General features: G+C 49.1%; 1 protein-coding gene across 1 annotated transcript in view; it reads right to left on the bottom strand.

Annotated features, from left to right (window-relative positions):
- lgr6 (leucine-rich repeat containing G protein-coupled receptor 6) overlaps positions 1-6,100 on the bottom strand; it is a 45,198-nt gene extending 39,098 nt beyond the window's left edge. The window contains exon 1 of the mRNA XM_079740906.1: positions 5,393-6,100. Coding sequence (XP_079597032.1) covers positions 5,393-5,607 — 215 coding nt within the window. The 5' untranslated portion in view covers positions 5,608-6,100. The remainder of the gene's footprint in view (positions 1-5,392) is intronic.
- Positions 6,101-11,533: the final 5,433 nt, after the last annotated feature.

Here is an 11,533-nt window from a genome sequence, read left to right as displayed (position 1 = left end):
TTCGCACACGCACACCCACACCCACACACACACACACACACACACACACACATACACATACATACTCCTACACACACTTACACACACATAGACACATCACACACAAAGCCACCACACCGGATGGCAGGATGCTGTGTCATGTCTGCCTGGCCCATCCAGTATGTTCCAAAATATTCTACCATTTATTTATTTTTCTTGATTTTTTCCAATTCTCTACACATTTCTTCCATCTCTATTTTAAACCATGCTCTCTCGTTCTCCTCTCTCTTCCTCTCTCTCACTTATTTTTCCTCCGATAGTCCTGCTTCGAATCCGTTGGCCGGAGAAAACTCTTTCAGCAGTCTGGGTGGTCTTCGCACACACACGCTCACATAATTGTATGCACACATACACGCAAGCAGCCATGCACACGAACCTGACACGTAGAAAGACACACACACACACACACACACACATGCACGTTCACCCATAGACACACACAAGCATGCACGCACATACATACATCTCACTCAGTCCTTGGTTTTCCTCCACGATAGGTGGTAATGCTCTGTGGTTTCAAGCGCTCGGCCAACACACCATTAGAAGCTCACACATACCACCACCACCAACAGCTATCACCTGATTACTGCTGCGCTATGCTTACCGATAATAACTACATGCTGATGCACGCACATGCTGCAATGATTCTCTCACAAATGCATGCACCACACGGCCACACACACCCACACACACAAACACACATGCACTGAGCTAGGGCTGCTGAAGGAAGGATGTGATGTGTAAACATCATTGACTGACAACATTCCAAACAGAGAGGCCTTGTGTATCACACCCTTAAACATTTCAATTTGATCAGAAACATTCAGTCACTTTGGACCAAAAATAAATTGGGCCTATTAGGTTTAAATAAATAGGATTGCGGGCGGTATGGATGGGTGTTTGTGTGTGTGTGTATGTTGGGGGAAGGAGGGAGAGCAGACGTGTGTGTGTGTGTGTGTGTGTGGGGGGGGGGGGGGGGGGTACTCTCAATAGCAAGGTAGCTTGCTTGCAACCACAAATGACACCAGTCACCAGTGTGCAGATCTTTTTACAAACTTACTGTATGCTGTCACTAGAAACCTACCCCCCCAGAACACACGCAAACACACACACACACACACACACACACACAAACCACAGTAACACCCTCGGGAACTGTCTTTCCTCTCTAATCTGATATCAAAGAAAAGGCCTTTCAAAGCCTCTCACATGACAGCTCATTTCGTATATAGCCCACGGAAACGATTATTGTCATAAATCTTCGAAGCCCAGTTAGCTTGGAAAGGCTGAGAACACCTTTGTCTGGCCCGTCCCAATGAACAGATCCCTCTGACGTGTTCTTGAGCAGTGCAGACGCTTTTCTTTCAACTCAATGGAATTTCGTAGAATTTCGTAGAATCTTGTACAGTTCTATAGAAAGTACTTGAGGTTTTGTTTTTGGTTGGTTTGCATTCATTCTGTTCAAACGTCAAACGTGAATCAAATCAATCGGCTCCTCATCAATCGGTTCCTCATTCCACAAAACGCATATAAAACATTACTATATCCTGGATCGCCCCTTTATATGGAGCAGTTGCCATGCCGATGCCTTTGAAGGGCTCTCCGATGACACGGGTCAGTGATGTCATCTGCTTTCACGCGGCTGTGTGGATGTGGTCTGTAGCATGGCCCGCTGCCAGCCAAGTCCCTGTGACCCCCACCCCCCAACCCCCACCCATAGGACGGAGTATTCAGGGGTGGTGTGTGTGTGTGTGTGTGTGTGTGTGTGTGTGTGTGTGTGTGTGTGTGTGTGTGTGTCCAGAGGCTGCTCTGATGGGGATTGGATCAGCACCCTGGCAGTTGAAACATTTTATTCTTAGGATGAGAACGAGAAACCTTAGGATTCTGTACAAGTGTAATGGCTGGATGTAACCCATCAAAAGTAGGCCTGCTGGTTTATATATATATATTTTATCTAACAATTGTATGACAATAGTCTACATCCACTAAACATTATCTCCCATTGTCAATCCTCAATCCTCCACTGTACTCTTCTGTCTCATCTGCAGTGTGTGTGTGTGTTTGTGTGTGTGTGTCTGTGTGTTTGTGTGTGTGTGTGTGTGTTTCTCTGTGCTGCCCTGTGTGCGAGCGCATGTACGCGTTTGGTCACTGAGTTTATTTATCCTATCCTAAATCAGCCCTCAAACTCACTAATTGGTCCGGTTCCACCGTTAGGTAACGAGGGGAAATGAACAATTACTCCTGTGTTTGGAGAGAATGATATGTGTTTGTGTGTGTGTGTGTGGTTCTGTGTATTTTGTGTGTGTGTGTGTGTGTGTGTGTGTGTGTATGTGTGCATGCATGCATGTGTATGTGTGTGTGTTTATCTCTGTGTTTTGTGTGTGTCTGTGTGTCCGTGGGTGTGTGTCTATTTGTGTGTGTGCGTGTTTTTATGTGTGTGTGTGTGTGTGTGTCTGCGTGCGTGTATTTCCATGTATAGGCGTAGTGAGAGGTAGTCAGTTAAGAGAGGTCCATTTCCGAACCAGGAAGTCTCAGGTCATCACTGGTTCTGGTTTAGTGGAAGACGACCAGACCTAATCACGCACTGTCTCGCTCATGTTCTGGCCCTCTCATACACACACACACGCACACAGACACACACAGGCAGACACACAGATACACCCAGACACACACGCACACACAGGCACACACACACCCAGATACACACACACATACACACAAACACACAGATACACTCGGGCACACAAACACACACACACACACACCCAGAAACACACAGGCAAACATACACACACACAAACACACAGAACCACACAGGCAAACATACGCACACAGGCACACACACAGTTACACACAGGCACACACACCAAGACACACACACACAGGCACACGTGCACCGACCAGAATGACGGTGTGTATGTGTTGAGCGCGAGGCCTCCCGGCCGCGTCCTCTCTGTCCGCTTGTGTGGTGCTGCGTGCTGTTCGATGAAGCCCTCGACGGCCATAACCGTATCGTGATTTTTCTGGACGCGGAGCGGGCGACCATATTTCATCACCGCACACCCCACATGTGCTTTAGCTTTCGTTTTTCAAATTGAGAGAGCGTTGAAACCGGGCCTGGCTGTCCAGCCTGGGCCAACAGCGGTGGCGGCGGAGGTAGCAGGGGGCGGCAATCAGATTGTCAGAGCGGCGCAGACTCCCATTCAACGTGTGGCACTTCAAAGCGGGCGAGGTTGCCCAGATAGAGCTGTCTCTTCTTTCTTGGGGGGGGGGGGGAGGGTTGTGTGTAGGTTGCGGCGCTGCCGGGAGTCTCGTAACACGTCGGCCTCTCGAGTGAATGGGCTGCTCCAGCGGATTGTGTTTGTGTGCGAAATCAACTTTTATCGCTGCACTATCAGCTATCACAAAGGGCCTCCTCCGGTCCCCCCCTCTGAGGGCCACAGAGTGAGGGGGGATCTGGCTCCACACGGCACCCTTTGATATCATATATACTCCTGGCTTCCATGTTTGCTCCCAATGTACAGCCTGCCTGTGAATGTGTGGGGTTAAAATGAGCACACTGCGCCTCTATAATGGTTGAAAGGGAGCAGGGGGGGAGATTGACATCTGTTGCCAATGGAAATTATTACCATAACAATGAGGAATATAACACCAATAGTGACACTATCTAGAGCGATCTTTCATGGAACATGCTTATAAGTCGAAGATACTCTCTGTTTTGTGTGCATAGTTATTCACCGGCCTGACTAGACCGCATGCGCTGTCAATCCTTGGAGGTGGTATGGACGGTGTTGAACTAGGAGTGTAAATGTGGTAATTCACTGAAAACCTGAGATGGATACAGGAGATGAGGGTTCCTTCCAGGGACAGCGAGGAAAGCATCAGAATAACAATGACAACAAATGTAGCGAATTAAGGCCACAAGAAGAGAAAGATTAAAGGCAGAAGCAAAACAAAGAGCGTATCATACTAAATTATGATGGATTAATCACATGATGAAAGACAATCGAGAGATTATATTAATCAGAAACAGAGCATGAATTACGGAACCCTGAGACTTTTTAAGGCTACGCCAAAAAGCAATCAGGGTTCAAAGACGTCATAAAATAATGGTTGATTGGACAGATCAATTAAACAAATGATTTCCTCCTGTAGCTAACCCTGGCTCGCACCGTAATGTAAGATTACTTTACAATTGTAAAACCCACTACATACTTCCTTTGTACATCAAGGAGCCTATAAAAACAGTCAGAACTTTCAAACGCATCATGTCCAGGGCCTCCAACGCCAACATATTTTTACAAACAGACGCATAAAAACAGACACAAAAACACCCACAGACACACAAACACACTCACACACTTAAACACACAAAACCTCCATCGCTACACACACTCGCACTCCCACACCCTCACCACACACCCACATATCCTCACTCTCACACACACATCCACACCCACACCCACAGACACACACACACACACACTCTCTCTCACACACACACAAAAACACACACACACCCTCTCTCTCACACACAAACACCGCCCTCAAACACACACACACACACAGACACAAACACACACACCCACACACCCGTTACACACGAACGCATACACACACACAAACACAGATGCCGGCTTGCCAGTTGGCACTTAGAAACCTGACACTAAAAAAGTCTTCCAGTAATATAACCATAATGGTCAACACACACTCTCTCATCTGGCCGTGTCCATTTTTATCTAAACGAAGAAAATGCCCCCCGTGTCCTGTTCTCACAAACCCACACAAACACAAAGATAGTTAAAAACTCAATCAAAACCATGAGCAATAAACCATTTAATAAACCAGCAAGAATGCTGAGCTCAAGCTGGCATGTGTCCAAACTAAGAACCGTAAATGCTACAATCCATTTTCAAACACTGCAGACTGAGATTGCAGGTGAGGTTTAATCATATTTGCGCAGACAGGCAGAGGATGCAGAAAAACAACACCTAAATATTTGTCCTGTTGAGCCCTTTGAGACTGTAATGGTGATTAAGGGCTATACAAATACAATTGAATTGAATTGAACACGATTTGGAGAAGGCAGGAGAGACGGCGAGGTAAATTCACGGGGAGTCATCGGGGGGGGGGGGGGGGGGGGGATCCAGGTGCGAGAGAGAGTGAGAGACAGAGAGAGAGACAAGGCAGAGAGCTTAAACGAAGCACAAGGTCAGAGGAAGGGTCAGGTGAGGTGAAAGGTAAAGAGGAGAGGCTGAGTGAGAAACACGAGCCACTCCCATCCGAGTGGGCCCTGCGGCCCTAGGTGGGTGCACGTCGAGTCCGAGGCTTTGTCGCTGGGGGTGCTACTTACAGGTAGGAGGTAAACGGGCTGAGGTTCTCCGGCACCGACGATAGTCCCAGTTCGGAGCAGTCCACCATGACGTAGATGCCGTCTCCCTCACAATGACATGGGGCCGGGCACAGCGTGGGTCCCGCCGGCCCCGGCCCCCGCTGCTGGCGGTCCTGCTCGGCTCTGTGAGCCCACGTACCTCCAGCCACACAGAGGAGCAGCAGCGCCGAGAGCATGACGGAGGCGTCCACCTGTCTGCGTGTCTGCCTGCCTCTTGTCCCTGTGTGCTCACACACACGCGCTAGTCTTGATCCCGCTGTCTTGTGTGATGTTGTTGTCTTCTCTTAAATGTCCTAATGACACTCCGCTGGTTTCTTATTTTTTTGCCCTACTTGCCCTCACACACTTGTTTGGTGTGTGAGAATTGTCCAATCCGCCGGATGTTCTGTGTCAAAGCCTCCTCCTCTGCATCTCTCTCTGGCTCTGGCTTCTACTGCACATGCCTGTCTGTCCCACTCACTCTCTGTCTCTCTCTGGAGCTCCTTGTGTGTGTGTTTGTGTGTGTGTGTGGGAGTGTGTGTATATGTGGGAGTGTGTGTGCGTGCGTCTCTGTCTCGCAGTCTCTCTCCACTATCTCACTCATTCACCAGGCTCTTCCCAGGGGTGAAGGAATTAGGCTTGATTGTAATCCCTTGCTTATTCTCTTTTCTTTCTTCTTCTCGGTGTCTCTGCTCCTCTCTTCTCTCCTTCAATCTGGCTCTCTCCCTTCAACACAAACCTTCTTGTCCCTTCTCTCTCTCTCTCTCTCTCTCTCTCTCTCTCCCTTCCCCTCTGCCTCCCTATTCCTCTCCCTCTCTTTCTCCTCTCTCTCCTTACCTATTGTAGATGGAACGCATGGGTTCTGAATGGGCTCCTCTCATTGGTCAGCAATTTAGGGATGGGCTGGAGCATCTCCGGAAAATGGGAGGGGCCTAAGATTTTCACACTCTTCCCTGTCCGTCCCCTTCTCTCTCTTTCTCTCACTTTCGCTCTCCTTTGCCCTCTGTCTCTCTCTCTCTCTCTCTCTCTCTTTCTCTCTTTCTCTCTCTCACTCTCTCTCTCTCTTTCTCTCTCTCTCTCTCTCTCTCTCTCTCTCTCTCTCTCTTTCTCACTCTCTCGCTCTCTGTCTCTGTCTATGCACATCTCCCTCTCTCTCTCTCTCGCTCGCTCACTCTCTCTCTCTCTCGCTCTCTCTCGCTCTCTCTCTCTTTTGTGAAACATTGTCATTTTCTCCTTCTTTCTTCCGTTTCTGCCTTTCTGTTCCCTGAATGAATTAAATCACCTTTGTCAGCTCATTCCAAACTCCAGAGACTGTGAGAAATCTCTCTCGCAGATGAAAGAGTCATTTCAAAGTGCATTGTTTCTTTTAGCTCAGGGTGACACTCTGGATATAGCAAAGGATCACATGGAGTGTTACACCATAAAAAAAACACATATATCACCGGTGAAGAATGAATGGCCATAGAGGGATCACTGGTGTGAAACCAGTGTCTCTGCTGGGGACCCTGGGAACGGCGGTGGCCGGGTGCCAGCGGGGGAACAGGAGACGGTGTTTATGACTGAAAAGTGCATGTGTGAGAGACAAACGTACAGGGGAGGATGGGCAGCAGGGCAGCACAGTGGGTCAGTGTGTGTGTGTGTACGAGGCAGCGCCGGAATGGGCCAGAGTGTGTGACTGCGGAGAGGAAATTGGAATTCTGACACTTCAGCGCGCACCCCCAGAAAGGGAAGTATCCACGGCATCGTAAGTCCTGCCCTCTCGGGTTTCAGCTGTTGGCGTGCAGACGCACGCACACAAACGCGCGCGCGCGCACACAGGCACACGCACAAGCACACACACCAGCCCATGTGTGTGCTTATATTGACGCAGACGCACATGCACACTAACACGTCCATGTGTGTGGTTATATTGCCGCATACGCACACGCACATGCACATGCTGAAAAATCGCATATTATGAATGACCAGGGCAAACGTATCAATTACACACACACACACACACACATACACTGCCGGATTTGTCAAGAAGTGTCAGCTGCCTTGGGGAAGGTCTCCTCCGTCTCTTCTTACCCCACCCCCCATCTCACTGAGGGGTCCGTGTGATTTTGTCAGGAAAAAGCTCAGATGTCACATGTTCATAATCACTTCCAATACCACATCACTCTCCCTCTAACGGCCAGCGCCCCACACGGTACCCTTAGAGAGATATCCATTATGGAGAGAGAGAGAGAGAGAGAGAGAGAGAGAGAGAGAGAAAGGGAGAGACAGAGAGAGAAGGAGGGAGGAGGTGAGAGAGAGAAAGAGAGAGGGAGCGACAGGGTGAGGGAGCGACAGAGAGAGAGAGGGAGAGAGCCAGAGAGAAAGAGGAAGGGAGGAAGTGAGAGAGCATGTGAAATTATATTTAAATTCATTCAATTCACTGTAGTTGGTGTTCATGGTGTGTGACGGTGTTGAAATAGGGAGATGACAGCTATAGGACTTGGTTGAACTTGCAGACAAGCCTTTGCACCCGATTCCCTTTGATTGGGCTTAAAAGTTAAAGGCTTTACAACTGTACAGAAAAATGACACATTTACGCAAATGTATGCTATTTGAACTCTGTTCTAGTACGTCTTGCCCTCCGGGGTACATTTTCGCTTTTGCTCTCTCTCTCTTCCTATCTCTCCCTCTTTTGCTCTCTTTCTTTCTATCTCCATCATTCTCTGTAGGTTGAATCGTTTCTCATTAATTAATTAACATTCCTATGCCACTGTGTTTTCTGAGGGGCCTTTGTTAGTAGCCCACAAAAAGTCTTTCAGTGCCTTTCTTCACATACTGAGTCTATCTCTCTCTATCTCTCTCTCTCTCTCCCTCTCTCTCTCTCCCTCTCTTTATCTCCTAACATTCCCGTGCTTGTGTGTTATTTACTCTCAGGGGAAGGTCTGTAGTGGCTGCCCATTGTAAGCCCTTTGGCAAACGCGACTGCAAAAACACTTTAATACCATAGTGCTCTGTTGCTGTGTTGTGAGACGGTGTTTACCTAACATTTAAATATGTTAATCGTGATAACAGAAGGAAGCATCAATTTTCTATTATTTCCAAAGTTTACTGCACTATTTGTACAATGCTAGACAGTACAGACAAATTGACACATATTATATGATTATCGATCCCCACCACCCGAACCACCATACTCAAACACACACACACACACACGCGCGCACACACACACACGCACACACACACACACGCGCACACACACACGCACACACACACACACACGCACACACACACACACATGCACACACACCACATGCACACATGTACACGTGCACACATGCACATGCCACAGGCACAAAGATATAGATATGTTCATTCACATTCAGATGAAAGTATGTGGATCATACACCTGTAAGTGCCCCGTCCCCTGAGCCTGTCTCCCCACCAGTATAGCGCCTCAGCCATCCTAAATACCCTCTCCTAATTGTATTTATTCTTCCCTGCTCTCCCTGACTCTGGCCTCACTTTCTCTCACCGCGCGTTTACCCCTTTTCCCCACTTTTTGTACTTGTTTTGTGCAGGCGCAAACGCACACTTACACACAGACACACACGTCTACACACACACAGACTCAAACTCACATCTACACACACACAGACTCTCACTCACACATCTACATACACACACACACACACACACACACAGACTCACACATCTACACACACACAAACAAACAGACATCCAGACACTTGTAAACACTGCGGAACACTTTGTTTTCCATCCCTGGATGGTGGAATGAGCGGTGGTGGGCTGCCATTTTCCATTACCAGGCTGTCCTTCCTCCGGGCCACAGCGTGGGAGCTTCAGTTCTGTCCCCCCGAGGCGGGAGAGAGAGAGAGAGAGAAATAAAGACGTGAGCCCAGTCGTTGTTTTAACGTCAGCGGTGGGCTCTCAGCACTGAACCCCCCCCGATCGGAGGCACCTGTTGGTGATATAACTTTACGCGTGACTTCAGGGCCTGCTGGATTCCTGTATGGCTGACATCTGAGGCACTGCGCAGGAGAGAGAGAGAGCCCTCCTCACTGGGATAAACACCGTAGTGATGGAGACGGACGCATGCACAGACCTCTCCTTGCTCTCCCTTTTTTAACGTACGCCCCTTTCACACGCACGGGTGACACGCGCACACACGCACACAGGTATACACTTTATCAAAGGAGTTAGATCAAAGGAGCTCTCTCTCTCTTTTGCTCTCTCTTTCTTCACCCCGTCCTCTCTATCTCTCTCTCCCTGTCCCTCTCTCTTTTCTTTACCCTCTCCTCTCTCTCTCTCTCTCTCTCACACTCATTACCCCGTCCTCTCTCTCTCTCTCACTCTCTCTCTCTCCGTGTCCCTCTCTCTTTTCTTTACCCTCTCCTCTCTCTCTCTCACTCATTACCCCGTCCTCCCTCTCTCTCTCTCTCTCTCTCTCTCTCTCTCTCTGGGCTGTAAACACTACCCAAGCAACAGCAGCCTTGAAGACACAAAGACAAGCAGCTACCTGACACCTGACACTAACTTGAGAGCACTCAAAACCTGGCTACCTGGGAAAAGCACACACACACACACACACACACACACACACACACACACTTACAAACAGACACACACACACACACACAGAGACTCAAACGTTCATCCACTGCCGTCCACAACACACACACACACACACAGAGCCCACACTGCGCTACCTGAGCTCCCGGTAGCAAGGAGGGGCCATTCAGGATGAGGTGGGGAGAACAGAGAGAGGAGCCGCATAGTCATTTACCCCCCCCCCCCCCCCCCCCCTACCCCACAGACACACCCCTCTCCCTTCCCAGCCCCCTCCTACCACTGCCAGGGGGAGATGGGAACACAATGACAACTCTGGTTCATTTGTCTGTCGACAGCTACGTAACTCTGTGTGTGTGTGTGTCTTTGTGTGTGTGTGTGTGTGTGTGTCTTTGTGTGTGTGCTCACCCAGGTGCACCAGGAGGAAGTGGTGAGGCCGCCAGTGGTCTGTGGTGAACATGGTCAGTGGTCTCTGGCTACTCATGTGAAACCACATCCACCCCCCAACCTCATCCACCATCCACCTCTCACTCCCTCTAGACTCTACCCCTCCATCGCTCCCTCTCGCTCTCTAGACTCTACCCCTCCATCGCTCCCTCTCACTCTCTCTAGACTCTACCCCTCCATGGCTCCCTCTCACTCTCTCTAGACTCTACCCCTCCATGGCTCCCTCTCTCTAGACTCTACCCCTCCATCGCTCCCTCTCACTCTCTCTAGACTCTACCCCTCCATCGCTCCCTCTCGCTCTCTAGACTCTACCCCTCCATCGCTCCCTCTCGCTCTCTCTAGACTCTACCCCTCCATGGCTCCCTCTCGCTCTCTCTAGACTCTACCCCTCCATCGCTCCCTCTCACTCTCTCTAGACTCTACCCCTCCATCGCTCCCTCTCACTCTCTCTAGACTCTGCCCCTCCATCGCTCCCTCTCACTCTCTCTAGACTCTACCCCTCCATCGCTCCCTCTCGCTCTCTCTAGACTCTACCCCTCCATCGCTCCCTCTCGCTCTCTCTAGACTCTACCCATCCATCGCTCCCTCTCACTCTCTCTAGATTCTACCCCTCCATCGCTCCCTCGCTCTCTCTAGACTCTACCCATCCATCGCTCCCTCTCACTCTCTAGACTCTACCCCTCCATCGCTCCCTCTCACTCTCTCTAGACTCTACCCCTCCATCGCTCCTTCTCGCTCTCCCGTCTCCCTCTAGAAAGGAATGGGGAAAATAGGAAACAGGAAGAAATAGAAGAGGCCTGCAAAAGTCCATCTTTGCGCATGTGTGTGTGTGTGTGTGTGTGTGTGTGTGTGTGTGTGTGTGTGTGTGTGTGTGTGTGTTTGTGTGTGTGTGTTTGTGTATTGCAAAAGGTATAAAATTAGTTAGACAACAGCACTGTTTAATAAGTCATGGACAATAAATTGCACAAAAAAACCAAAAACATTTCACTTCAAACTTAGTAAAAGCTACACCCTAATTCAAACCAGAGAGAGTTCTTTAACAATGTTGTTTATCTTTGTAATTTACCAACTGGTACTAAAAGGTTATTGCAAAGAAGATGTTTAAAT

This window comes from Pollachius pollachius (assembly GCF_949987615.1).
Source record: "Pollachius pollachius genome assembly, chromosome: 8".
NCBI lineage: Eukaryota > Metazoa > Chordata > Actinopteri > Gadiformes > Gadidae > Pollachius > Pollachius pollachius.
This window is presented reverse-complemented; position numbering and strand designations above follow the sequence as displayed.